We start from the raw sequence: 27,085 nt of genomic DNA on the forward strand, positions 1-27,085 counted from the left end.
CCCAGCGAAATGATGCGGGACTCATGTGCTCACAGGGCAGCAGAGGGAAGGGCCTGGGCAGAGTCCTTGGCTCTGGGAGAGGATGAGATATAGGAGGAGCAGAGAATTAGGGCCAGAGACTTAGAACATTCTCAGGGTCAGGACTTGGAGAAGAAGGAGAGATTCCAGGCAACTGGGCAAAGAAGTCACAGAAAGGTAGGGGGGAAGGTAGTGAAGGAAAGGAAATGAGGAAACGAGATGAAGGTGTGATTTCGTGAGGGACCACACCCAGAACTGCCTGGGATGCAGGGACAGGATGATGCTGGAGCCTAGTGTGCTGCCATGGATCAACCTCCAGCATCACTATTCCTCAGGAGCCTGGTCACCAGCCCATACCTTCTTACTTTAAAAGGTCTGACACAGAAATGGGGCCACAGAGGTCCCTAGAGTGAAGGGACAAAAGATGCATCTCTGTGCTCCACTGTTTACTCAGTCTGGCCAGCCCCAGAATCAGATAAAGCAGGTGTCACCCTCGGAAAGCCCAGCAGAGCTTGGCTGTTCTGTTCTAAGAGTGTTTGGGGTGGGGGTTGGGAGTGGTCAGACCATGGACCCATCCCTTAAGAGCAGACCCAAAGCCCATAGGGGAAGGAGGCAGGCATGGGTGGAAGGCAAACCTTACTTCATGCCACCCTGAGGCAGAGCCCGTCCTATACTGGATCTGAGAAGCACCTCACAGTCTCTGCCTTCTGAGTGAAGAGGGAAGTCTTGGCTGGGAGAAGTCAGACCGTATCACTCGGGGGCTAAGCAGGCACAGGAGCAGTGGGTATCCTAGTTCTTGAGGACACAGGTAAAATCCAGAAGTAGGCTCTGGACCTGGGTAGAGATGACTCAGAACTGCCCCAATATAGGCCTGGGCCTGACTCAGCACCTCCTGGGCCTCTCTGTTTACTGCTGGCCAAGGCAGTGTTCCCCTGGCCTGAAACTGAAAATACAGGCCATAGAAGTGGCGGTGTGAAGCCTCTGGGACTCCTTGCAGGGCTTTCCCTCCCAGGGCTAGGAGTGCCTGCCACTCTCAGATGACAGGTCTCCGTGCTGAGTTGGCCCTGAGGCCTGATGGGTCAGGTTGGTGGTTGCCCTCCCCATTCCCACCCCATGTGCACAGGTACCTCCAGAGGAGGGAGCCCTCCTCTTGGGGCAATTTCCATCCTGTAGGAGGGTGTAGACTGCCCAGGCAAGGCATAGCTTGATGAGGGGGACAGGAGGCAGAGCAGCTGTGGGCTGACCCATTCACCCCAGTTGCTCCTGCCCTCCCCAAAGTGTGCATTCCTTAGGGTGGCATGTGAGTCCTGAGGTCAGAGACTTGAGTGACAGCCTAAAGAAATAAGATGCCAATATATGTGACTGGGTCTCCCTTCCTAAGCTGCAAATGTGGTTCTTTTCTCCTAACATCCCCAGAGTCCTGCCTAATGTCGCAGGAAAAGCTTAGGGCAGATGTGAGGAAGAGGGTGAGAAACATGACCCGGCAGACTTGAGAGCTCCCTCCCACCTCTCTATTTCCCATACTGTGACACATCACCCCTCACCCATCACGACCAGAGGTGAGGACAGAGGTACGACAGGTGACCTGCTGACATGAGAGTTCTCACCTTCCACTCTATTTCCTCTCCCTAGGAGAAACACCCCCTCACAGAATACAACCCCACCCAAACAAGTGCCACAGTCCCGGCGTCACAGGGCTTTGGCCAGGCTTGGGAGGCCCTAGGTGAGGATGGCGTCCACCAGGAAGGTGGGCATGTAGCTCATGGGGAGGTAGAAGAGTTTGGCGTCCCAGCCAGCTGAGTAGCGGGTGCGGGGGTGGCAGGTTGTCAGCGCATGCTCCATGCAGTCTGTCACCTCCGACAGATTCTCATTGCATATTGCCAAAAGGTGTTCAGATAGTAATTTGAGGTCTGTTCAAGATGAGAAAACAGCCTTAATGGAGTGGAAACATCCCTCTCCTCCCTATCATGGCTCTAAGTTAGGAGGAAAGTTCCTAAGAATTCCTGAGTCCCCACAGAGATGTGCCTCAAATATAATCAATGCAGGTTCCCCAGGGAACCATAAGGCCAATCCTTATCCCAGGGACACCTGGTCCACACTAAGCCACCTGCTGCCTCTCATCCTGGGAATATCGGGATCCCATAAATTGAAGGTCTCTGCTAACTGAGTCTAAGCGTAGGAAAACCAGCCATCTCCAAACCCAGCTGGCCATGAGTCCATGATATCTTCCCCTTCTGTCTTTAGTTTCCCCTTCAAAATAATGAGGGGACCAGGTGAAACAGTGGTTCCAATTTTGGTGAGACTGGATTTTTTCTGTAGGTGACCTGTTGACCACACGGCACTTTGGGAGCGGGGCTGAAGGTCCCCACTTTGTGGCAAGGCTGAACTTGCCTCTCTCCCCTACCCGTCAGAAAGACAGACCCTCACGGTGTTGGAGGCACTAATGATGTCCCAGTTTACTTCTTTAACTGTGCACAGTGCACTCACAGGATGCCAGAAACTTCTCGCCATAGAGCTCCTTGATCTCGGGTGGGGCCCGGTCCCACACCTCCTGGACCTGCAGAAAAACTCTCTCAGTGTTGGTCATGTTCGTCTTGAAGGTACCAGGCTGAACTACAGCCACCTTCACCCCAAAGGGGCGAGCTCCCTCCTGCAACACAGACAGGCCGAGTGCAAGGAGTTCAGAGGTCTAGGAGATGAAACACAAGAAACAAATAAAACCAAACAAGATTCAACACAGGATGGTGGTAGGATAAGCCAGAAAGCTTGGCATGTTGGGAAGTGCAGCAGAAGTCCGGCAACAATTGTGACGATGGCATTGCCTGTGTGTAGGGATGACATACTTTACACACAGAGCTCACTGGCTCTGAATGCCCTGGAATCAGCTGCCAGGCACCACCACTGGGCTATCTCCCCCTCGCCCCTCACATCCAGAGCATCACCAGGATTCACCCATTTTACCCTCTATGCTCCTCGGTCCCCTTCCTCCCTCTTCTGCCCTGTGACTCCCTGGCCATCTGTCAGCGGGGCTGCTGGGGCTGTCTTCTGGGGAGCATCCCTCTGCCTTCAGTCTGGGCTCCCCACACGCACAGCCGTTCTGCTCCCTGCAGCCCATGGGTGTCCAGATGCCTGTTACACCAATCAGCCACCTTCAGTACATCCCCCCATAGGTTCCACAGCCAACAGCATGAAGTTTGGCAAGTGTCTGAGGCCAATAGGTCCCCACAGCCCACTCCTGCCCACCTGCCCAGCTCCCTACACCTGTCCTGGCCTTGTCCTTTGGCCCAGGAAGACACTGCAGCACGGGTGGTCAGCCGACTCTCACCTGGTCCGGGGTTCAAGCTTTCCTGCCATCAGGAACCCTGTCTACACCTCCTTAGCAGGTGCCAGACTTCAGTTCTCAGCTTAGACCTCACAGCCAGGACCCTCCCCAAATCTGGGGGCTGCTTTGGTCACAACACCTTTAAGAGTTGGCAACAATGATTTTCTCTCTCCTGTCCCTCTCCCTCTCAGCTGTCCTAGTGTCTGGGTCAGGGAGCAACCCCTGCTGTCCTAGGCTGCGCTGCTGCTGCTCTCACACTAGTGCCCGCTGCTGTGTGCTGTGCTGAGTCAGAGGCCGCCCCCGCCCCTCAAGGGCTCCCTGCACCCGAGCATCTCGGTGGCTGCGGACATGGGCCCAGCAGCCAATTATCCCACTTCCCATCTGCTTCACACATGTCCTGTCTGGGGGCCTCCTCAGAAGGCTCAGAGGATGTGACATAATTTTTAGGCCTGGGGCCTATCTCTCTACTAGAACAAGGACAGCAGGTCCCAAGGATTAACTGGCTAAATCCAGAAAGGGATAGGGCCAAAGAGAGAGATTGCCTCTAAAGGTGTAATTAAATCAACACCCCGTAAAATGCTCCCACAGAAGCCCAGGAACAGGAGGACTCAGGCATGGCCCTATCCCAGGGCAGTACCTGAGGGAATCTGAGAAGGCCTCTACACCGAACTTGGAGATGCTGTAGCTGCCACCTACAAGGGACAATCTACCCGCCACACTGGAGACGTTGACCACATGGCCCCTCACCTTCCTCACTAAGGGCAGCAGGCTCAGAGTCACCTCGATCATCCCCAGCAGGTTCACGTCCAGTATGGTCACAAAGTCTCGTTTGGTCAGCCACTTATTGGGGGCCGAGGAGAAGGAGATGCCGGCATTATTCATCAGGCTCCAGAGTCCTGGGGACAGTGGGAAATTAAGACAGCAACACTGTATTGTGTATGTGTGGTGGGGATCGAGCTAGGGTTCAAGTTCACATTCCAGTTGAGTTTATTTATGGAGTCAAGAAGAATGTGCTACTTGGTATGGGGAAAAGACTCGGGGGAGGGTATCAGGGTTTCCATATTCTTCAAGGTATTAGAAGTTAAGAATGGTCCTATCATCTCTGCTCCCAGTTCCTGGAAACCAGCATGCAATAAACCCAACTTTGTTAAGTGCATGAACATAGGTTAGAAAATAGAGTGAATGCTCATCAAATATCTCATGAGGGGAAAGAGACAGAGACAGTAAAAGAGGAATAGTGTAAAAGAAGTAAAGGGAAAAGCGGAGAAGAGGAAGAATAAAAGGGAAAGACAAAAAGACCCATGAATAATTATTTTCTATAACCTGGTTGGGAGAGACACACTTAAAATCCAGACTTGGAGCTTACAGAACAGGCCCCCTTTGGATATCTGGGGACAGGCTGTGATGCAACCTGCACCACTTTTTTTGTTGTTGTTGTTTAAAAAGTCTTTATTCATGTTTGATCAGGGAAAAGGACAATCTCCATGTCAACTTGTCACCTAATCATAAATTTGAATTTACAGGATTCGCTACCCTAGACACTGCACCTACTGACAACACAACTTAAATGAACTCCCTTTCCATTCCGTAAAGCCGTGTGTGATTCAGAAAGTAAACACAACCCCCTGCAATAGCCAACACTGGTCCTTGGCCTGGGTGTAAACTCAAATAGCAAAACAGGAGCAAAAAACACCGAGAGCATTGTAACTTCATAGCCCAGAAGTGCAAACATCAGTGGAACAACGTGAATTATAGGCACCAAATTAAAAAAGAAAAGTCCACACTGGTTGAGATAAGCTACTCTGCATGTGAACATGTATGCCAATCCCAGCAGCTAACAGGGAAACAAGCTTCCCTGAATCCAAGTAACGACACTGAAGGCAAAATTCAAAGCTTTTATTTACCCAGGTCTTTCTAAAGCCTAGATGTTTTTCAACACATCAGAAGATCCGCTATAATGACTCAGTCACACTTGGATCAACATTCACACACCTAAGCCTTAAGATACCTTGTCCACTATTCCTTCCTATGTCTGAATATGGAAATACTTAACTACTTTGCTCATGCACTAACTGCATTAAAAATGAGATTTACTATCATGACTTTTTCTAACTTACACAGCATAACAGTTAACTGTAATACAAACTTTTCCTAAGAATGCCCAAATGGAAAATACTTTTAGTGTTGTGGTGGCTGACATACCAACAGAATACAACTAAATCAGTTATTCTGCCTCTACTTCAAACTTTAGTCTAACTTCAGTGGATAATCTCATACCTACTTATCTGCCAAAGCCTTGTGTTTTAACTACTTCCAACGCTCTTAAACTGTAGCTCGTACAGTTTGACAGAGCTTTGTCCTCTGGATATCTGCATTTTTTATCAGAATTATAGTCATGGCGCTGTATTAGCTGAAGCTTTTTCTAGCAGACCACTGATTTAACTCTAAAGCCAAAATAATTAGCAACTAAAAATGGCTTTCCAGAGACAGGAACAAAGTAAAAGGAGCTACTATCTTTGTGTTTCAAAGGGTACTTTTCTTAAAAATACAGTCCAGAAGACACATGGTCTACTAGAAAGCTTCCATTAATCACAATACTATGACAGTCTCATAACAGTGTCTTCAGATATCCACAGGGGAAAGAATGCTATTCAAAGGTGTGATGGAAACACCAGTTAACAGGGAGAAGAAGCCTTAAAAACACAAAATACACCTACCAATTGGGGAACAGGGTGACGAAGTGGCTGGCTACTTGTAAGGGACCACAATGTCTCCCTTGGGATCAATACTCCCTTCAAAATAAACAGTGCTTTAATTATTGCTGATTTAAATAGTACATTTTTACAGAGCTATGTAGTACCTGACGCAGAAAAACAATCACATAAGGAAGCATTTATTTGCGGTTTAACATGAAATCATACAAATAAAATATATATAAACACAAATCCACATTGAGTCGTAACACAGATAGCAAAGGACAAAGTAAAAACAAAGAAAACTAATTGGCAGCTATATACAGTTGGACACAGTTGTGTCTTGTACACTAGAAAGTCTTTTACAAAATAATCATCTTAGATCAACAGAAGACCAATCTTCAAAGTCGTCCTGCAAGATGGGTTAGCATCCCTTCCTGTTTTCTCCAATGTCCTCCTTTAGTATGGCTGGTAATTGTTTTGGTGATTGCCACCCCCTCGAGATGCCTTGCCATAAGTGCTCTGTTGGCCACTGTAGTCTGCATATCCCTGTCCTTATCCATAGTTCCCATAGTTATACCCAGTATAATCATATCCGCCATAGCCACTATAATTTTGATCAACACCATAGGCACTATTGTAATTTCCATATCCTTGATCATAATAGTTATTAAATCCTTGGTTCCAGTTTTGGCCCTGACCTCGGCCTCTACCCCTAGTACCACCTCATCCACTGGCTGCAGCGCCTCTTCCCCCTTTTTGTTGCTGCTGTTGCTGCCTATATACTTCTTTGGGTTGTGCAACTTTGATTTCACACTTCCCAGAACCAATTTGATGGTATCTGCTTTCTAACAATTTCTTCAATGGCTCTTCATCTGTGTATGTGACAAAGCAAAATCTTCTTCTTTCATTTGTTTTTGTATCCATGGGAAGTTCAATATTTTCAATCTCTCCAAAGGCTCCAAAATGTTCTTTAATTTGTTCTTCAGAAGTATCTGGGCTCAATCCACCCACAAAAACCTTTTTAGGGGGCTCTTTCCCTTTTAAAGCTTTGGCCCTTTTGGGATCTATCAATTTGCCATCGAGTTTGTGTTCTTTCAGTTCCAAAACCTTATCAACACTAGCAGCATCTTTGAACAGCACAAATCCGAATCCTCTAGATCTTCCCGTGACTGGATCTGTCTTAATCGTGCAGTCTACAACTTCCCCGAATCGAGACAAATACTCGGTCAGATCTTTCTTGCTCGTATCCCAGCTCAAGCCTCCAATAAACATTTTACCGTCATCCTGCTGGTTCTCGCTCGCGTTGATCTTGGAGCCCTCTGCGAACTCCTCGATGTTGCTGTACTCCTTCATGTCCTCCATGGCGGCGGCGGCGCTGTCGGCGGGCGCGGGGTGCGGGCGCGCGGAGCGGGGTGCGGGCGCGCGGAGCGGGGTGCGGGCGCGCGGAGCGGGTCGCGGCGGCGGCGGCGGCGGCGGGGCGTTCGGAGCCGGGCTTAAGATGGCGGCGGAAGAGCAACCTGCACCACTTTTGAGGCAATATTTGCTCAGGAAGCAAAGTTGACCATCTCTACCTGGGTATTCCAAAGCTCACCATGGAGTGGACACACAGGACAGACAGGGAGGAGGTCTCAGGACACTCCAGTGTCCAGATGGCACCCTTGGCCCCAGGCCGTGTCAACCTCTCCTTCCACTCTCCCCAAAGTCCACCCTTGACATCACCTCACGGCGCCCCAGCCCACTTAGCCCTCATGAAGACTGTGTGCAAGATATGCAGGAACAAAAACATGACATGGAGGATTTGAAATAGCCTGACTTCCCCACCTACAGACCGAAGCTCAGTAGGGCCAGGGTTTTTCCTGGGCTAGGCCCAGGGGTGCAGTTAGACAGAGTTTGAATGCAGGAATATTGGAAAGAGAATAAGGCCTTGGAATATGAGTCCTTACCCCACACAGAAACCATTCATGGCCTTTAAGAAATGAGTATTCTTTGATCCAATTATTTTACTTGACTAACATTGCTAAGCATGTGAACAAACCATATTACAGAATCTTTGCTGAGATGTTATTTATGCCAGGAAAAGTGGGAAACTAAGTTCAGTATCCAACAACATAGGACTGCTTAAATAAATTATATTCTCTCAGCATGATATGCAGACGTTGAATATTATATTTTGGAAGAGATTGGATGGTATAAAGCTGATCCCAGTATACATGAGGTAGAGAGTAATTAACTCTGGAGGGTGGGATTACCATGAATGTTGTTTTACCTTTATCCTCTTCTACATTTTCCTCTATGAGCATGTTTTACATTTCTTTTTTTTTTCTTTTTTTTTTACGCTAGAGAATGACAGTTTCACATGTTTTATATTTCTGATGAAAACAAAGAAATCCATCATCTCCGTTTTCACAAAAAGAACAGGCAGTGCAATGTAGCACAAGAACAGGAATTATCACTGAGTATTTCATACGAAGTTTCTTCAGTGCTCTAAGCCTCCATCCTCATGAGTCAAGTGAGGACAGATAATCTCAGAGCCCTCGGGGGGACAAGTGTGAGGAACCAGTAAGAAATGCTGAGATCATGAGCCTGGATCCAGCCTGGCCCAGGCCCCCACTATCCCATGCCAGGCTCAAGGTCTAGCTCAAGGGCACAACCTGCCTGCAGAGAGTCGACCCTAAACACAGGCTGTGCTCCTCTGACCCTGTGGCTCAGGCTCATTCATTCTAGGACTTCTGCTCCAGAAAACACAGAGCTCACAGTCCTTGAAAATCCAGACATCTTGGGACTCTTCCCAGTTAACAGACAAAGTGTTTACCCTTCCCAGAGAGATAGGAAAGAGACACAAAGAGGAATCTTGGGGGCACCTCTGTCTCTACCACGTTCCTTTACCCACTGGGCGGCTGCAGTGATGCTGTCTGTCTTGGTGACATCCAGAGTCACTGTCTCTAGCCTGTCTGACATCTGGGCTCTCAGCTGCTCGACCGCCTTTTCTGTCCTACACGCAGCCAGCACCCTCATGCCCCGCATGTCCAGCTGTCTGGCCAGCAGGTTCCCGAAGCCAGAGACATAGCCCATGATGAAGACGTACTTGTCTCGGAGGTGGCTCACCACCTGCCTCTCCCGGTACCAGCGCACAAGGTAGTACAGGCCCACGAGGACAGCCAGGTACAGCCATATGTTATTGGGGAGACAGACACACACAGAGTAGGGTACAAGTAGACTATGGGTAGTATTTAGACAGGAGGACTAAAAAACACAGAGGGTGGCAGTTGTCAGGGAAGCCTCTAGGCACTCTGGAAGGGAGTCTTCACTTTCCTCACTCCAACTCTCTGCTCTTGGCACTGGTGTTGCAAGTTCTGATACAGACAGACCCTTGAAAAACCTCCTGTTCTGCCCCATAAGAAAATTTTACTGCTCAGCAATGCCTCCGTAGTCCACCGATGTCACTCTGCCCACACAGGTGTCCACACAGGCCCACACATGAGCGTCCACACAGGTCTCCATACCAGTGCACACACATGCACACCATTGCACACATAGCACCCCATCTAACCTGGAGGGCCAGAACTGTCTCTGCACATCTCGTACAGTGACATCCTGGGCTGCTCAGAGAAGAGACAGTTGTGCTCAGAAGCTACACCAGGATTGAAGTCACATTAGTTTGAAATCCTTCTCTGAGTCTGGGTTTCCACATCAGGTCAGCACCCAGAATCACTCAGGAAACCAAGTCATTGCCAGTCTCTCTAGTATTGGAAGGAGAAGGCAAAACAGAGAGGTCCCCTCCTGCTAGGATAGTTTCTGGGAAGAAGGAGTATGAGATGTCCAAGGGGCAGTCAGACCTCAGTGGCAAGAAAGGGAATAGAAAGGGAACGGGACTAGGATCCCACAGGAATAAACCTCCCCAGAGTTGCTGGGAGGGAGCAGAGGAATGACGCAAACAAGCAGGTGTCACCGAGTTTACTGTTCACCTCCTGCAGACACACTTTGCCCAGCCCTGGGTGGTGAGTACACTGCCCTCTGCCCTCCTGCTCTGGGCCCTCCCATGCTGGATCACACACCACGAATCTTCTCGGGGACTTCTACTTCCTTCAAACATGAATTCTCAATGGCCATGGACAGACACATTTCCCAGTCCTCACACCTACTGCTGACCCTTGCTCATACTGATGGCAGTGTGACCCTTTGCTGGGGTGACAGGAGCCTCCTAGTCCACTGCAGAGTCAGCAACAATCTGAGGAGTCCCAAGGGAACAGTCAGAGGGAGGGACACGGCCTCCACTGGACACTTGGGCAGAACGGGGAATTCTTTGGACCCCGTGGATAGTGTGGAGATTCATGTTCCCTGAGTCCTTTCACTGAGATCCCTCCAAAAGCCCTTTGACAATGACAACCTCAGCACTCCTGGGAGAGGAATTTGGCCAGGCTCCAGGGCCACACTTCTGAGCTCCTGCCTGTCCTGATGGACTGGTGTCACCTCCTGGCGCCATGCAGTCTCTGCATGTGGACTCCTGCTGGGATCAGTCCCCCAGGAGAGCCCAGTTCAGCCTTCTGGTGACCACTGGCTCTAGCCCTTGGCCCTTCTCCATTCGGGACTGGTCTCCTGAAGAAGAGATGGTGTAGGAAAGGAAAAGCAAAGCTGGAAACATGGGGCCTTGGTCTTCATGTTAAAACCTGTGTCCTGCCTGCAGCCCCTCCCTAGGCTAGCGTGGGTCTCAGAAAGCAAGGGCGACATGCCCTGCAGGCATTGGTTTTCAGGTGGTTGGAGGTGAGGACAGTTTCTGCTGCGGACCACATAGCCCTGTGCTCCTCAGAGAGGACCAGGGTACCAAAGGGACCGAGTGAAGTCAGCTTTGGTGGCACCTGGGGACTCTGCACAATTGGGTCCAGTCCCTGAACATCTCCACGGGACTGAGACTGGCTCCTTTGCTGACAAAGGTGGCAGGAGGGAAGGGAAAGGGAGGTTGTGCTGAGGTAAGGTGGGGGGTGGACATGTCTGCTTTACATTAGACTTTATTCATGGCCATGATTGTTCCCTCATGACAAAGGTGACCACTTTGAGTCATAGTCCATGACGTGGGCCAGAGGTGAAGCCTCGGTGCAGGTGACCCCCAAGTGTAGCCCAGCATGGAGGGCCAGGGGTTTGCACCCTCACAGCTCTCACACGCTCTAGAGAGCACCCCAGGGGGTGAGTCCAACCTCCTAAACAACTCCCCAGTGAGCTATCAAGTGAATCCCAGCCTCTTAATTCATTTCAGTTTGCTTTCCTGATGTGTCTGTGTATGTGTGTGTCTGTGAGTATAGAAAGAATTATGAAAACAAAACAAAAGTCTCGTGGCTTCATATTGCATGAAAAATTGTGGTTTTGCTTTTGAGTGGGGGAGCACTCAGTGGAAGGACACTCAGTGGCCTGACCCTACAGCTTTCAGGGCCTTGGTCCTCCAGGACGACCCTCCCTGGCCATCTTCATGGCTTCAGCACTGACATGCTCCACACCAATGCCCACTTCAAGTTTTCCATGAATCTGAGCTCACTTGCTGTTTTCACAAGCAACACGGATCTGCTCACAGCACAAGGTCCCCTGAAGGCTCCCTGTCCTCAGCTGTTACACTGAGGGAAGAAAACCAAGACCCAGGGAAGTGCCTCCCAGCTACAAAGGGACCTTAGCCTGGGAGTCTGTGTCCCCTTTTCCTAGTGCTTTCTCTGTTGAGGCCACACTCACAGCAACCCCAGAACCTTGAATACTCAGGGCCAGGTCTGTGGAAGCCCCAGGGAATTCCTGGGAATTTTCCCAGCACACAACAGGTGTTTAGCATAAATGAGCAGAAACTGAGAGACTGGGGTCCAAAGGTGACTCTCACTCCATGCCATAGGAAGGGTGTTGGAGGGGTGTGGGGTTTGGGGCATGAGGGACAGCCCAGTGGGAACTGCCATGACCTGTAATGAGGGTTGATTCCTGAAGGACACAGAGCCTGGTGAGGGCAGGAAGGCTCAGCGGCCCCAGGGAAGGGATCTGGGGCCTGCCAGTGCTTATTGCCATCCTCTTGCTTGCCTGTCCTTCTGTCTATTCCTGTGACACCAGGCCACTTGAAAAGCCCGACAAATGGAAGTGCTGCTCCTGGCCTGTTTGGTAGGAAGAGCAGAGAGAACTCGGGGATAATCCACCAGCCCGCTTCAACCCCTCCTCAGGTGTTACCTCTCACCCTCTACCTCCACGAAGTCACCTGTCTCTTGCACCACTAGGTTTGCACCCCCCAACCCTAAGGCCATGATTTAAATGAATGTGCTTGGGTGAACCAGCAATGTTTATTCTAAAACAAGAAAATCATACACACCCGTGGGTTCAAGACAAATGAACAACTGGTTTCTGTGTCTTCCGTCAGGATACCAAGGGAAGACCCCACCTTCCAGTGAATACCTGAGGAGCCGGCTGCTGAGGGGACAGGGGTCTGGGTGAGGGTTGTCCTTCCACCCTCGGCCCATGTGCTCAGGTGTCATCAGAGCAGGGGTGCTCCTGCTTCCCCAGGACATTTCTATCCTGGGGGAGGGCACACAGTGGCCAGGTGAGTGCACACCTCAGGGGCTAGGCATAATGCAGAGCAGGTGTGGACTGAGCCTGCTTCCACCTGCTCAACTCTGGACAATTCTGTGGAATCCTCAGGACTTAAGAGATTCAAGGCTTGAGTGGCCACTCACGCCAACAGGACACCAATAAGTGCAGGTGGGTTCCCACTCCTCAGCAGAAGAACTCTTTGCTCCTGATATCACCAGGGTGTTGGGTAATAGCCCACAGGACCCTTTGGAGAGGAAGAGGAAGAGGTGGGACAGGTGTATTGCTGGCAGGAGAGCTCCCTCCCCCAGCCTACAACCCTCCAGCTGATGTACCCCTCCCTCACGGAGCAGCCAATGCCCTGCAACCATGCACCCCGGTCTTGGTTTCATACAGCTTTGGCCGGCCTTGTAAAGCCCCAGGTGAGGATGGCATCCACCAGGAAGGTGGGCATGTAGCTCATGGGGAGGTAGAGGAGCTTGGCATCCCAGCCAGCTGAGTAGCGGGTGCGGGGGTGGCAGGCGGTCAGCGCATGCTCCATGCAGTCCGTCACCAGGGACAGATCATGTGTTAATCTTCCTTCTATTCGTTCTGTTAATTTCATGTCTGTACACAAAGAGAAAACACCCATAAATAGGTCCACCTGCAATTGCTTCTGCTTTTGGTTCAACTTCAGAGTGGAAAGTTTCTATAATCTGATGGCCCCTCTAAGGCAATGGCCCAAATCATCCATGCAAACTCCCTGAAGAGGGCCCCATGCTTAACCCATGAAGAATTGCTGCACACTAACACATCTCTGCCAGTTTTCTTGGGAAATCTGGACTGCACAATGGCAGGAGTCCACCAGTACTAGAAATCTGAGCACCTGGAGCCAGCTGTCTCTCCTGTGTCACCTGAAATGCCAGCTGGCTCTGAGACCATGGATGTCTTCTCTCTCTTGCTTTCCTTCACTCTTCAAATAATGAGGAGTTCAGGTAGATACCGGTCCCAATTTTCCATAAGCATGGACACTTGCTTCATGTGACTGATTGACTCTGAGCACCCACCATGGAAATGAGGCTACAGGTCCCCACTTTCTGCAAGAGGCTGAACTTCTCTGAAGCCCTGTCAGGAGGATAGACCTCTGAGGGACACATTAGTGATGGATGTGGGATTCCTGACAAGGGTTTCCTTCTCTCCACACTGCCCACAGCTCACTCACATGATGCCAGAAACTTCTCGCCATAGATCTGCTTGACCTCTGAGCTGGCCCTCTCCCACACATCCTTGGCAGTTTTAGAGAGTATCTTAGGACTGGTCACAGCAGTCTTGAAGAAACCAGGTTCAATCAAAGCAACCTTCACCCCAAAGTAGGATAGCTCCCTCCTGCAAGGCAGAGAGACAGAGGGGCTAGGATTTCAGACTTCTTGTAAGGCAAAACACAAAACATCAGTAAACCATACCAGCCTAACAAACTACCTGGGTGGTATAAGTTAGAAAGCCTGGGTATTTAATGTAAGCCAAAAGGCATAAGAATTTGGATGAAGCCATTCATAGGTATAATAACTAAATAATGTTCTTAATCCTTTACACACCCACCTTGCTAGTTGTGAAGTGTAAATTCTCATGCCAGGCACCACTGCTGGGCTGTCTCCCCTCATGTCCCTCACAGCCAGGACCCTCCCCAAATCTGGAAGTTGCCATGGCCAGCATGGCTGACTGCGTCACAACACCTATAAGGGTTGGCAGGATTGGTTTTCTCTCTCCTGTCCCTCTCCCTCTCAGCTGTCCTAGTGTCTGGGTCAGGGAGCAACCCCTGCTGTCCTAGGCTGCGCTGCTGCTGCTCTCACACTAGTGCCCGCTGCTGTGTGCTGTGCCGAGTCAGAGGCCGCCCCCGCCCCTCAAGGGCTCCCTGCACCCGAGCATCTCGGTGGCTGCGGACATGGGCCCAGCAGCCAAAGTATCCCACCTCCAAGCTGCTTCACACATGTCCTGTCTGGGGGCCTCCTCAGAAGGCTCAGAGGATGTGACATAATTTCATAGGCCCGGGGTCCCTCCCTGTACCACAACAGACAGGAGGTCTCATGGAATGTCTGGCTAAATCCAGACAAGGGGAAGGTCAAAAAGGCTGAGGGAGAGATCTCTAACAAGGGGCCTCTAAATCTGTGATGAAATCAAACTCTGGCAAAATGTTCCCACAGAGGACCAGGAACAGGAGGACTCAGGCAGGGCCCTATCCCAGGGCAATACCTGAGGGAGTCCGAGAAGGCCTCTACGCCGTACTTGGAGATGCAGTAGCCGCCACCTGTAATAGACACTCTACCCGAGGCACTGGAGACGTTGACCACGCGGCCCCGCGCCTTCCTCACTAAGGGCAGCAGGCTCAGAGTCACCTCGATCATCCCCAGCAGGTTCACATCCAGTATGGTCACAAAGTCTTGTTTTGTTAACCACTGATTAGGGGCCGAGGGCACAGAGATGCCAGCGTTATTCACCAGGCCCCAGAGTCCTGGGGACAGTGGGAAGATGAGAGAGCAACACTGAGTTGTGCCTGTGCAGTGTGGACACAGCTAGGGTTCACGTTCCCAGCCCATCAGAGTGACAGCAGGGTGGCGGGTGCTGGAAGTGGACTAGGAGAGACTAGTAACAGCGCGGTGTCTGCAGGGTTAGGGAGCTGCACAAGCTGCAGCTGTTGAGGACACAGCGCACGTCTCCTCCTCCTGTTATTCCTCTTGGCCCCGCCCTCAGCCTCCTGACTGCGGGCATTGACCCCACACTCGATGGTGGCAGGAGCTGGTGTTGGGGAAATATTGTGCATCCAGTAGTCTGGAAACACGGACACTGCAGTTTGGTTATTTACACATTAATGTGGTCGTTGAAGACATGATGCACATTCACCTAAACGTTGAGATTTTCTGGAAAGCTCCTACAGTGAATGCTCAACATCTCTGTATTGATGGGATATGAGAGACAGGAATAGGAAGAGCATGAGATGGAGGAGAGAGGAAGAGAGAAACACAAAAGAAAAATACAGACAAGGCTAAAACCTGGGTGGAATTTGGTGGGGAGGGACAGACCTGGAAGCCTGCATTTGGGAGACTGTGGAAAACAATCCTGTGTGTGGATCTGGGGACTGGCCTTGGAACATCCTCAATCAATATTCACCAACGTTCCTACAGGGTGTTCTTGGGAACTCCAAGGGCAGGCTTTCGGGGAAACAAGACCCACTCACCCCACTGCCCAGTCCCCAGACTCCACCCTCTGCTCACTAACGTGTCACCTCCTCCCATGGCACCAGAAAGCCACCCTTGCTCCTTCCACTTCAGTCCCAGGTTAACTCAATCCTGGGAAAATAATCTCTGGAAGTTGCAAACTCACAATCCCAAGGAATTAATGTCAACACACTTCCCAATCTATACACCTCAGGGAGCAGGAGCAGAGAACCCTCTGAGCCATGGCAGGTGGTGGCTGTTGTGGATCAGGAAGAATTGGCCCTGAGACCCAAGTCCCTCACCTGCACTTCTGGGAATGCATGTTCCTTTTCCAGGGTCTCCTATCTGTTTCCAAGAACACAGTCAATATACACATTTATAGAGATACAGGTAAACAAAGTTTTCCATGATGACAACAAAGAGAATAAAAAGTAGAAAAAAATTCCGATATCTAACCTCTGGCTCTGCTTTACATAAGTAAGGCTGCATCAAGGAAAGAATATTCTAAATCATTAAACACTATGTCTTACAAACTTGTTGAGTATGTTGAGAAAATGTTCATCTTTGAAAGAATACAATGTGATACAAACTGTGATCAAAATATAATCCCAATTACAGCAAAGTGTAAAACACGTTTATGTGCAGATGATGATTTGAGGATGAACTTTGCTTCTATCATTATATTTTTAAGTATTTTGGGCAATGATCATATTCTACATTTATTCTTTGATCAAGGAAATCCATGTCCTCTTCATCCTCCATAACAAGACAGACAAGGTGTTGCTGTGCAAAAAAGAAGGAAAGGAAAATAATCCCTTCCTAGATCTGCCTTTTTACACCAGTCGTCAACTCTTGTCCTCTGAACATGGGGTTGATCGTAAGTCTCCATGGACCGGGGTGGCCCAGGTAAGGACAAGCTGAAGAGCTGGGAACATGAGGCTGGCTCTGGCATGGAGTGGCCCCCCCCCCATGCACACCCCCAGCCCTGGGAGATCTGATGGGTGAGGAAGACTAGACAGCTAGGAGGACTTGAACCTGGGAACACTCTGCGCACCTCCCCAGGAACAGGACAGGACACCCTGTCCTGTCCCGGGGAGAGGGGGACACAGAGGAAAGCACAAACAGACTTGAGGAATCTGGGCAGTACCTCTGTCTCCCACACGCTCCTTCACCCACTGGGCAGCTGCAGAGATGCTCTCTGTCTTGGTGACATCCAGAGTCACCGTCTCCAGCCTGTCTGACGTCTGGGCTCTCAGCTGCTCGGCCCCCTTCTCGGTCAGACACGCAGCCAGCACCCTCATGCCGCGCATGTCCAGCTGTCTGGCCAGCAGGTTCCCGAAGCCAGAGTCACAGCCCGTGATGAAGACGTACTTGTCTCGGAGGTGGCTCACCACCTGCCTCTCCCGGTGCCAGCGCACGAGGTAGTACAGGCCCACGAGGACAGCCAGGTACAGCCACATGTTGTTGGGGAGACAGACACTCACAGTCTAGGGTATAAGAAGCCTATGCCAGTGTTCAGACAGGAGCATTAGGGAACACAGAGGGTGGCAGTTGTCAGGGAAGCCTCCAGGCACTCTGGCATGGAGCCCTCCCTTGCCTCACCCCACCCTCTGCTCTTGGCACTGCTGTTGCAAGTTCTGATACACGCCCTTGAAAGACCTCCAGTCCTGCCCATAAGGAAATATTACTGAGGGACACTCAGCAGTGCCTCCCTAGTCCACCGATGTCACTCTTCCCTGCTGTGTCCACACAGGCCCACACATGAGCGTCCACACAGGTCTCCATACCAGGGCACACACATGCACACCATGGCACACATAGCACTCCATCTAACCTGGAGGGTCAGAACTGTCTCTGCACATCTCGTACAGTGACATCCTGGGCTGCACAGAGAAGACCCAGGTGTACTGGGTAGCCACACATGGGTTCAAGCACAGTAGTTTGAAATCCTTCTCTGGGCCTGGGTTTCCATGTCAGCTCAGGAACTAGAATCAACCAGGAAACTAAGTCATTGCCAGTCTCTCAAGGATTGGAAGGAGAGGATGAAAACAGAAAAAAGGAATAGGTTCCATCCTGTTAAAGTAGGTCTGTGGAAAGCAGGAGTATGAGATGTCAAAGGGGCAGTCAGTCCTCAGTGGGAAGAAAGGGGAGAGAAAGGGATCGGGGCTGGGAACCCACAGGAAAGAAACTGCCAGAGTCACGGGGAGGGAGCAGAAGAACAACCCAAACAAAGCAGGTGTCACAGAGTTTACTGTTCACCTCCTGCAGACGCCCTTTGCGCAGCCCTGTGTGCTGGGTACACTGCCCTCTGCCCTCCTGCTCTGGGCCCTCCCCTCCCAGGTCACACATCCCGAATATTGTCAGGGACTTGCACTTCCTTCAACCATGAGTTCTCAATGGGCATCAACAGACACATTTCCCAATCGTTGCACCCACTGCTGACCCTTGCTCATCCTGACGGCAGTGTGACCCTTTGCTGGGGTGGCAGGAGCTTCCCAGTCCACTGCAGAGTCAGCAGCAATCCATGGAGTCCCAAGGGAGCAGCCAGACAGAGGGACACGGCCTCCACTGGACACTTGGGCAGAAGGGGAAATCCTTTGGAACCTCGGATAGTGTGGAGACTCACACTCCCAGAGTCCTATCACTGAGACCCCTTCACAAGCCCCGTGACAATGACAACCTCAGCACTGCTGGGAGAGGAGGTTGGCCAGGCTCTGGGGCCACACCTCTGAGCTCCTGGCTGCCCTGGTGGACTTGAGCCACCTGGTGGCGCCCTGCAGTCTCTGCATGTGGACTCCTGCTGGGAACAGTCCCCCCCCCCCAGGGGAGCCCAGCTCAGCCTCCTGGAGACCACTGTCTCCAGCTTCAGGAGCACTCTGCCCTCTGCCCCTTCTCCATCTAGGATGGGCCTCCTGAAGAGGAGGAGCTGTAGGAAAGAGAAAGCAACGCTGGGAAAGACAAGAAGTGGAGGCTCATGGCAACCTGTGTCAAGCCCTGCAGCTGCAGCCTGTCTAAGGCTCCAGTGGGGACATAGAAAGGAAGGGCCACATGCCCTGCAGGCAATGGAGATCAGGAGGTCGGTGGGGATGACAGATTCTGGTGGGGACTGAATGGCCTGGTGCTCCTCAGAGAGGACCAGGGCAGCAAAAAGCAGTGAAGGCAGCTTCTGTGGCACCCGGCACTCTGTGGGATTGGGCTCCAGGGCCTGACAGCTCCATGGGAGGTGACCTGCTTCCTCACTAATAATAGATGCCAGGGAGGAAGACAAGGGGAGATTCTACTGATGGTTTGGGGTAGGGGTGGAGACGTGCACTGCTTTAGTTTAGACATTATTTATGGCCATGTTTGTTCTCTGGTGATAATGGTGTCCCTTGCTCATACATAGTCCATGATGTGGGCCAGGGGTCCAGCTTAAGGGTACGTGCACCTCCCAGTGGAACCCAGCAGGGTCAGGGGTTTGCACCCTCACAGCTCTCCCACTCTCTGCAGAGCACTCCTGGGGGTGAGTCTAGCCTCTGAACAACACCCCAGTGAGCTATCAAGTGAATCCCCACTTCTTATTTCATTTCAGTTTGTTTTCCTTGTGTGTGTGTTGTGTGTGTGTGAATGTGCATTTACAAAGAAAGAATTATTAATATTAAAAAAGAAGCTGGTGTCTTCGGATTGCATATGAAACTGTTGTCTTGCTTTCAGTGGTGTAGCATGGAAGGACACTCAGTGGTCTGACCCTACAGCATTTTGGGACTTGGTCCTCCAGGACGACCCTCCCTGGCCATCTCACGGCTTCAGCACTGACGTGCTCCACACCAATCAAGTGTAGCCCCCTTCAAGTTTTCCATGAATCTGAGCTCACTTGCTGTTTTCACACCCAACATGGATCTGCTCAACAGCACAAGGTCCCCTGAAGGCTCCATGTCCTCAGCTGTTACACTGAGGGAAGAAAACCTAGACATAGGCAGGTGCCTCCCAGCTACAAAGGGACCTTAGCCCGGGAGTCTGTGTCCCCTTTTCCTAGTGCTTTCTCTGTTGAGACCACCCTCACAGCGACCCCAGAACACTGAGGACTCAGAGTCGGTTCTGAGGAAGCCCTGGGAATTCTGGGAATTTTCCCAGATACAACAGGCGTGCAGCATAAATGAGCAGAAAATGAGAGACGAGGGTCCATACATGACTCTTACTCCATGTGACTGGAGAGGTAGGTGTCAGGGATGTGGGATTGGGGATCCAAAGGTGGGCAATTAGGGCAGGACAGTGACTGTAGGGGAGGGTCGATATCTGGGGGACAGAGAGCAGGTGCTGCTGAGGGAGGGAAGGCCCAGCTGCCCCAGAGAAGGGATCTGGGCCTGCCAGTCCTTACTGCCATTCTCTTGCTTGTCTGTGCTTCTGTCTATTCCTGTGACTCCAGCACTTGTAACCCCTTCATAGGGAAACATTGCCACTGGCCTGCATGGCAGGAGGGGCTTAAAATCCACCTGTCCTCTTCAAGCCCCTCATCGGGTCATCACTCTCACTCCCTGACTTCTGAGATGGCACCAGCCTCTTGATCCCATAGGTCTTAACCCCAACTCCCCAATGCCATCCAAAGCTAAGAAAAGAGTATCTTCAGGACACAGAAGTGTAAAAGCTATCAAACCTGCTTTGTGTAACTCATTTGATTCCTTCCTCCCACAAACCCTGGAAATTTCCTTCTGACAGTTTTCCAGCCATAACTCTCTTCCTTGTCTCCTTTCCTGGCCTCTGAGATCAGACTCATTCTTTGAGATGAAGTCCTCCTGTTTGCAGTCAATTACTGCATCAGGAGGGACCTTGGCCACTCTCTTTGCCTTTTCCCTGGAGTCCTAGAGACTGTCAGAGACTGAGATTTCTGAGGACTGAATTTGAGTGCTGAGGCAGATGAGGAAACCCAGACTCAGACAGGGATTTCATCTAGTATGTTCGAAATTCAAGAGTAGCTTTCCTAAGAGATTAAAATCCCACTACTAAGAATTTGGGTAGTAACAGAAAAATATCAAATAAAATCCCTGAACATGGCTGAACTTATCAAGTGTTTGTAGGGAAACATAATGAAAGGGACTTCATGGGTTTAAGTCACATGAAACACTGGTTATGTGTCCTTTGGAAAGATCCCTGTTGAGAGCACCTTCCCGTCAATGCCTTCTACATTGACACCTGAGGACAACGAACCAGGTTGATGGTTTTCTCCCCGTCCCCACCCCCATGTACATGAGTATCTTCAGAGGCTGGAGAGGTCCCTGACCACATCCAAGAGATTTCCACCTTGGGGGAGGGTGTAGACTGCCCAGGCTACAGCATACACTTAGATGTTGGGCAGCAGCAGGTAGAGAAGGTGTGGGCTAAACTTCTGTCCACCAGCTCACACCATCCCCAGTCATCCCCCCACCATTATCCCAAGAACCACAGAGGCTTGAGTGGCCACCCAAGGCAACAAGACAACCAGGAGTGTTATTGGATTCTTGTTTCTCAGCTGCATAAGTTGGCACTTTCCTACTAACATCTCTGGGGTCTTGGATGAAATCCCAGGAGAACCATGGCCAGGAGGGGAGGATGGAGGTGGGACAGGTGACTTGATGACATGACAGCTCCCTCCCTCCACCCTATTTCTCTCCCCAGGACACATCCCCTCTCACACAGCATCCAATCCCACCAAAACAAGCGCCACAGTCCTGGCTTCACAGGGCTTTGGCCAGCCTTGGGAAGGCCCAGGTGAGGATGGCGTCCCCCAGGAAGGTGGGCATGTAGCTCATGGGGAGGTAGAAGAGTTTGGCGTCCCAGCCAGCTGAGTAGCGGGTGCGGGGGTGGCAGGCGGTCAGTGCATGCTCCATGCAGTCTGTCACCTCTGACAGATTCTCCTTGAATGCTGGCAAAAGGGGTGGAGATAGTAGTTTCAGGTCTGTTGAGGATGAGAAAACTACCTTAATGGAGTGGCACATCCCTCTGCTCCCTTTCACAGCTCTATGCTAGGAGGAAAATTCCTAAGAATTCTTGGGCCCCACAGTGGTTAAGTCCCACATCAAATCGATGCAGGTTCCCCAGGGGCTTGGCTCATCCTTATCTCAAGAAAAATTGGCCCACAGTAAGCCACCTCGTGCCTCTCTTCTTGGGAATAGCTGGACTCCTCAAGACCTCCACAAGGTCTCTGCTGACAGAGTCGAAGCACAGGAAAACCAGTCCTCTCTAAAGCCACTTGGCCATGAGTGCATGGCATCTTCCCTCTCTGTCTTTAGTTTCTTCTTGAAAGGAATGCTGGGATAGTAGTTCCAATCGTAGTCAACTTGGTTTCCTTCTCTAGGTGACATGTTGACCACATAACACCTTTGGAATGAGGCTGACGGTCCCCACTTTGTGAACAGGCTAACTTCCCTCTACCCTCTACTGGGCAGGAGGAGAGACCCTCATGGTGTTGGAGACATTAATCATGGTCCAAGGTTTAGTTCGCTCACTGTCTATAGTGCACTCACAGGATGCCAGACCTTTTTCACCATAGATCTCCTTGATCTCAGGTCGGGCCCGGTCCCACACCTCCTGGACATTCAGCAATATCCTCTCAGTGTTGCTCATGTTCGTCTTGAAGGCACCAGGCTCAATTATGGTCACCTTCACCCCAAAGGGGGCAAGCTCCCTCCTGGCAGACAGACAGGCAGAAAGGAAGGAGTCCAGAGATCTTGTAGCAAACACAAAACACATATAAAGCTAATGAAAATCCAACACAGGGTTAGAATAAGCCAGAAAGCATGGCATGTTGGGAGGTGTAGCAGAAAGCCTACAGAAATTGTGACCATGGCATTGTCTGTGTGTGGGGTTGACATAATTTACTCACCAAGCTCACTAGCTCCAAACCCCTGGAACCAGCTGCCAGGCAGCACCGCTGGGCTATCTCCCCCTCGCCCCTCACATCCAGGGCATCACCAGGATTTGCCCATCTCACCTTCTATGTTCCTGGGTCCCCTTCCTCCCTCTCCTGCCCTGTGACTCCCTGGCCATCCGTCAGCGGGACTGCTGTGGCTGTCTTCTGGGGAACATCCCTCTGCCTTCAGTCTGGGCTCTCCCCACACACAGCTGTCCTGCTTCCTACAGCCCGCTGGTGTCTAGATGCCCCTTAGACCTAATACCTGTGCTGAGCACATCCAAGCTGTGAATTCCACTGCCAACATCATGAAGAACAGCACGTGTCCACAACTCACAGGACTCCACTGCCCACTGCTGCCCACCTCTGTAGTTCCCTACACCTCTCCTGGCCTAGTGCTTTGGCCCAAGAGGAGCCCCCGGCATAGGTGGTGGAGTGAGGCTCAGCCTTGCCAGGGCTGACGTCGTCCTGTCATCAGGAGCCCTGCCCACCGCTCCGTAGCAGGTGCCAGGTTCAGGTCTTCAGTTCTCAGCTCAGACCTCACAGCCAGGACCCTTCCCAAATCTGGGGGCTGCCTTGGTCACAACACCTACAAGGGCTGGGAACAATGGTTTTCTCTCTCCTGTCCCTCTCCCTCTCAGCTGTCCTAGTGTCTGGGTCAGGGAGCAACCCCTGCTGTCCTAGGCTGCGCTGCTGCTGCTCTCACACTAGTGCCCGCTGCTGTGTGCTGTGCTGAGTCAGAGGCCGCCCCCGCCCCTCAAGGGCTCCCTGCACCCGACCATCTCGGTGGCTGCGGACATGGGCCCAGCAGCCAATTATCCCACTTCCGATCTGCTTCACACATGTCCTGTCTGGGGGCCTCCTCAGAAGGCTCAGACAGATTATACCATTTCTTAGGCCTTACGCTCCTACTCTACAGAAACATGGGCAGGAGGTCACGAGGAATGGCTGGCTAAATCCAGATAGGTGGAAGACCGCAAAAGCATTAGATATAGGTTCGAATAGAGGGTCTCTAAATCTGTGATGAAATCAGACTCTGGCAAAATGCTCCCACAGAGGACCAGGAACAGGAGGACTCAGGCAGGGCCCTATCCCAGGGCAACACCTGAGGGAGTCCGAGAAGGCCTCTACACCGAACTTGGAGATGCAGTAGCCGCCACCTGTAATAGCCATTCTACCCGCGATGCTGGAGACGTTGACCACGCGGCCCCTCGCCTTCCTCACTAAGGGCAGCAGGCTCAGAGTCACCTCGATTATCCCCAAGAGGTTCACGTCCAGTATGGTCACAAAGTCTTCTTTGGTCAGCCACTCAATGGGGCCGAGGGGTATGGCGATGCCAGTGTTATTCACTAGGCCCCAGAGTCCTGGGGACATGTTGGAGACTAAGACCCTCCACATTCCAACGACTTGTCCTGACTTGTCCTGACTTGTCCTACCCACGGAAAATAGCCTAAGATGAAAATAGCACCCAGCCCTCCAGCTATAGTTCCGAGAAGAATGCATTCCATGACATGCTTGCTCCAGGGCATGCTACCTGCAATTGTTCCCAACCCCTGCCAGGTTGGGGTTGAGCGATCCATCACAAACAGCTTTCGGTGCCATTGAGATGCTGATTGGGGCTGATTAGCCCACACCCAAGCCTCATCCCCCCACTCTATTTTTCTGTTTCTACTTCCTTGTTTTCTGTATATAAAACCTACTGAAAATCCAAGTAAAGTAGACCTTGACAACCATTTGCTTGGTCTCGTTTCTTTCTCTTGCCCATCTCTTTCAGGCACGGTCCCCCTCGCCCCCACGAGTAACAGAAGGTCCCGCGGGCCGGGACAGGGACAGGGGGAAATTGAGAGAGCAACAGTGAGTTCTGTGTGTGTGTGGGGGGGGATGGAGCTAGGGTTCAAGTTCATATCGAAGTTGAGTTTATTTATGGAGGCAAGAAGAATGTGCTACTTGGTATGGGGAAAAGACTGGAGGGAGGAAATGAGGATGTGGTGACTTAAGGGTGTCAGGGTTTGCATATTCTTCAAGCTATTAGAGGTTAGGATGTTCCTTGTCATCTCTGCTCCCAGTACTTAGAAACCAGCATGCAATAAAGCCAACTTTGTTAAGTGTATGGACAGAGTTTGAGAAAATGGAGTGAGTGCTCATCACATATCTCATGAGAGGAGAGAGACAGAGACAGTAAAATAGGAATGGTAAGTCAAGGGAAACCAGTAAAGAGAAAGAATAAAAGAGAAAGACAGAAAGACCCATGAATAATTGTTTTCTATATCCTGGTTGGGATAGACACACTGAAAACCTTAAGACTTAGTTAACGTAGAGAACAGGCCACCTTTGGACATCAGGGGACAAGCTGTGATTCAATATGTACCAATTTTGAGCCAATATTTGCTCAGGAAGCAAAGTCGACTGTCTCAACCTGGAATTCCAAAGCTTGCCATAGAGTGGACACACAGGGAAGACAGAAGACGAGGCCTCAGCCCACAGCAGTGTCCAGTTGGCACCTTTGGCCCCAGGCTGTGTCGACCTTCCTTTCACTCTCCCGGAAGTCCACATTGACATCACCTCAGGACTCCCAAGCTCACTTGGCCCTCATGAAGATTATCTGCTTGATATTCAGGAACAAAAACACAACATGGAGGATTTGAAATAGTCTGACTTCCCCACCTACAGACCCACGGTCAGCAGGGCCAGGATTTTCAGTGGGCCAAAGCCGGGGGTGCAGTTAGACAGAGTTTGAATGCAGGAAAATTGGAAAGAGAATAAGGCCTTGCAATATTGGTCCTTCCCTCCCACAAAACCGTTCATAGCCTTCAAGAAATGAGTAGACTTGGCAGGGCTTAGTGGCTCACGCCTGTAATTCTAGCACTCTAGGAGGGCAAAGCAGGAGGATAGCTCAAGTTCAGGAGTTCAAAACCAGCCTGAGCAAGAGGGAGACACCGTCTCTACTACAAATAGAAAGAAAGTAATTGGCTAATGAAAAATAAATGGAAAAAGTTAGTGGGGCATTGTGGTGTGTGCCTGTAGTCCCAGCTACTCAGGAGGCTGAGGCAGAAGGATTGCATGAGCCTAGGAGTTTGAGGCTGCTGTGAGCTAGGCTGACACCACAGCACTTTAGCTAGGGCAACAGACTAAGACTCTGTCTCAAAAAAAAAAAAAGAAGAAGAAGAAGAAGAAATGAGTATGCTTTGATCAATTTATTTTACTTTACTTGACTAACATTACTAAGCATGTGAACAAACCTTATTACAGAATCTTTGCTGAGATATTATTTATGCCAGGAAAAGTGAGAAACTAAGTTCAGCATACAACGACATGGGACTACTTAAATAAATTATATTCTCTCAGCATGATATGTAGACCTTAAATATTATATTTTGGAAGAGATTGGATGGTATAAAGCTGATCAGACAATACATGAGGTAGCCTAATTACTGTGGAGTCATCAAAAATAGTGAATGTTGTTTTACCTTTATCCTCTTCAATGTTTTCCTCAATGAACATGTTTTACATTTCTACTCAGAACAATGAAATCCATCATCTCCCTTTATATAAAAAGAACCTGTAGGGTAATGTAGCAGAAGAACAGGAATTATCACAGAATATTTGAAACGAAGTCCCTTCAGCTCTGTAAGCCTCCATCCTCATGAATCAAGTGAGGACAGATAATCCCAGAGCCCTCAGGGGGGACAAGTGTGAAAGAACCAGTAAGAAATGCTGAGATCATGAGCCTGGATCCAGCCTGGCCCAGGCCCTCACTGTCCCATGCCAGGCTCAAGGTCTGGCTCTAGGGCACAACCTTCCTCCAGAGAGTCGACCCTAAACACAGGCTGTGCTCCTCTGACCCTGTGGCTCAGGCTCAATCACTCTAGGACTTTTGCTCCTGAAAACCCAAGCTCACAGTCCTTGAAAATCCAGACACCTTGGGAGTCTTCACAGTTAACAGAGAACAGGTTCCCACTTCCCAGAGAGAGAGAAAAGAGACGTAAAGAGGAATCTTGGGGGTACCTCTGTCTCCAACGCATTCCTTCACCCACTGGGCAGCTGCAGTGATGCTGTCTGTCTTGGTGACATCCAGAGTCACAGTCTCCAGCCTGTCTGACGCCTGGGCTCTCAGCTGCTCGGCTGCCTTCTCTGTCCTACACGCAGCCAGCACCCTCATGCCGCGCATGTCCAGCTGTCTGGCCAGCAGGTTCCCGAAGCCAGAGCCGCAGCCCGTGATGAAGACGTACTTGTCTCGGAGGTGGCTCACCACCTGCCTCTCTCGGTATCAGCGCATGAGGTAGTACAGGGCCACGAGGGCCGCCAGGTACAGCCACATGTCTTTGCACAGGATGGTGCCTGGCACCTACAATTGTGTAGAGTTCTAGCACTCTCTGTTTTGTTGCTCTACAGGTCTCCCTACGAACAGGCATTCTCCAACTGTGATTTCAATGCTGTCAAGGGCTGATCA

At 50.8% G+C, this 27,085-nt stretch overlaps 2 protein-coding genes and 2 pseudogenes across 2 annotated transcripts in view; all 4 read right to left on the bottom strand.

The window, feature by feature from the left end:
- The window catches only part of ATP5F1B (ATP synthase F1 subunit beta), a 247,805-nt gene extending 226,818 nt beyond the window's left edge, over window positions 1-20,987 (bottom strand). The window contains exon 1 of the mRNA XM_076007372.1: window positions 20,984-20,987. The gene's annotated coding sequence lies outside the window, so the exon portion shown is untranslated. The remainder of the gene's footprint in view (window positions 1-20,983) is intronic.
- Window positions 1,738-12,299, bottom strand: LOC105865758 (retinol dehydrogenase 16-like; annotated as a pseudogene).
- Window positions 6,221-7,433, bottom strand: LOC105865601 (heterogeneous nuclear ribonucleoprotein D-like pseudogene; annotated as a pseudogene).
- On the bottom strand, window positions 12,376-18,012 carry LOC105865617 (retinol dehydrogenase 16-like). The gene is made up of 4 exons (XM_020287551.2): window positions 16,918-18,012; window positions 14,809-15,067; window positions 13,781-13,944; window positions 12,376-13,185 (listed from the first exon to the last, which is right to left on the bottom strand). Exons 1-4 carry the CDS (start codon window positions 17,228-17,230, stop codon window positions 12,968-12,970), a joined length of 954 nt encoding a protein of 317 aa, XP_020143140.2. The 5' UTR covers window positions 17,231-18,012; the 3' UTR covers window positions 12,376-12,967.
- Window positions 20,988-27,085: the final 6,098 nt, after the last annotated feature.

Source organism: Microcebus murinus, chromosome 10, assembly GCF_040939455.1.
Source record: "Microcebus murinus isolate Inina chromosome 10, M.murinus_Inina_mat1.0, whole genome shotgun sequence".
Lineage (NCBI taxonomy): Eukaryota > Metazoa > Chordata > Mammalia > Primates > Cheirogaleidae > Microcebus > Microcebus murinus.

Bases quoted from the DNA above. Each gene is read 5' to 3' on its own strand.
- LOC105865617 (XM_020287551.2), bottom strand. From the start codon at position 17,230: ATGTGGCTGTACCTGGCTGTCCTCGTGGGCCTGTACTACCTCGTGCGC. The intron at 15,068-16,917 runs GTACTGCCCAGA...CACTGTCCCCAG, and splicing joins GGAGCGTGTGGGAGACAGAG to GACTCTGGGGCCTGGTGAAT. The intron at 13,186-13,780 runs GTGAGTGAGCTG...CTTTGTGTACAG, and splicing joins CGAGAAGTTTCTGGCATCAT to ACATGAAATTAACAGAACGA.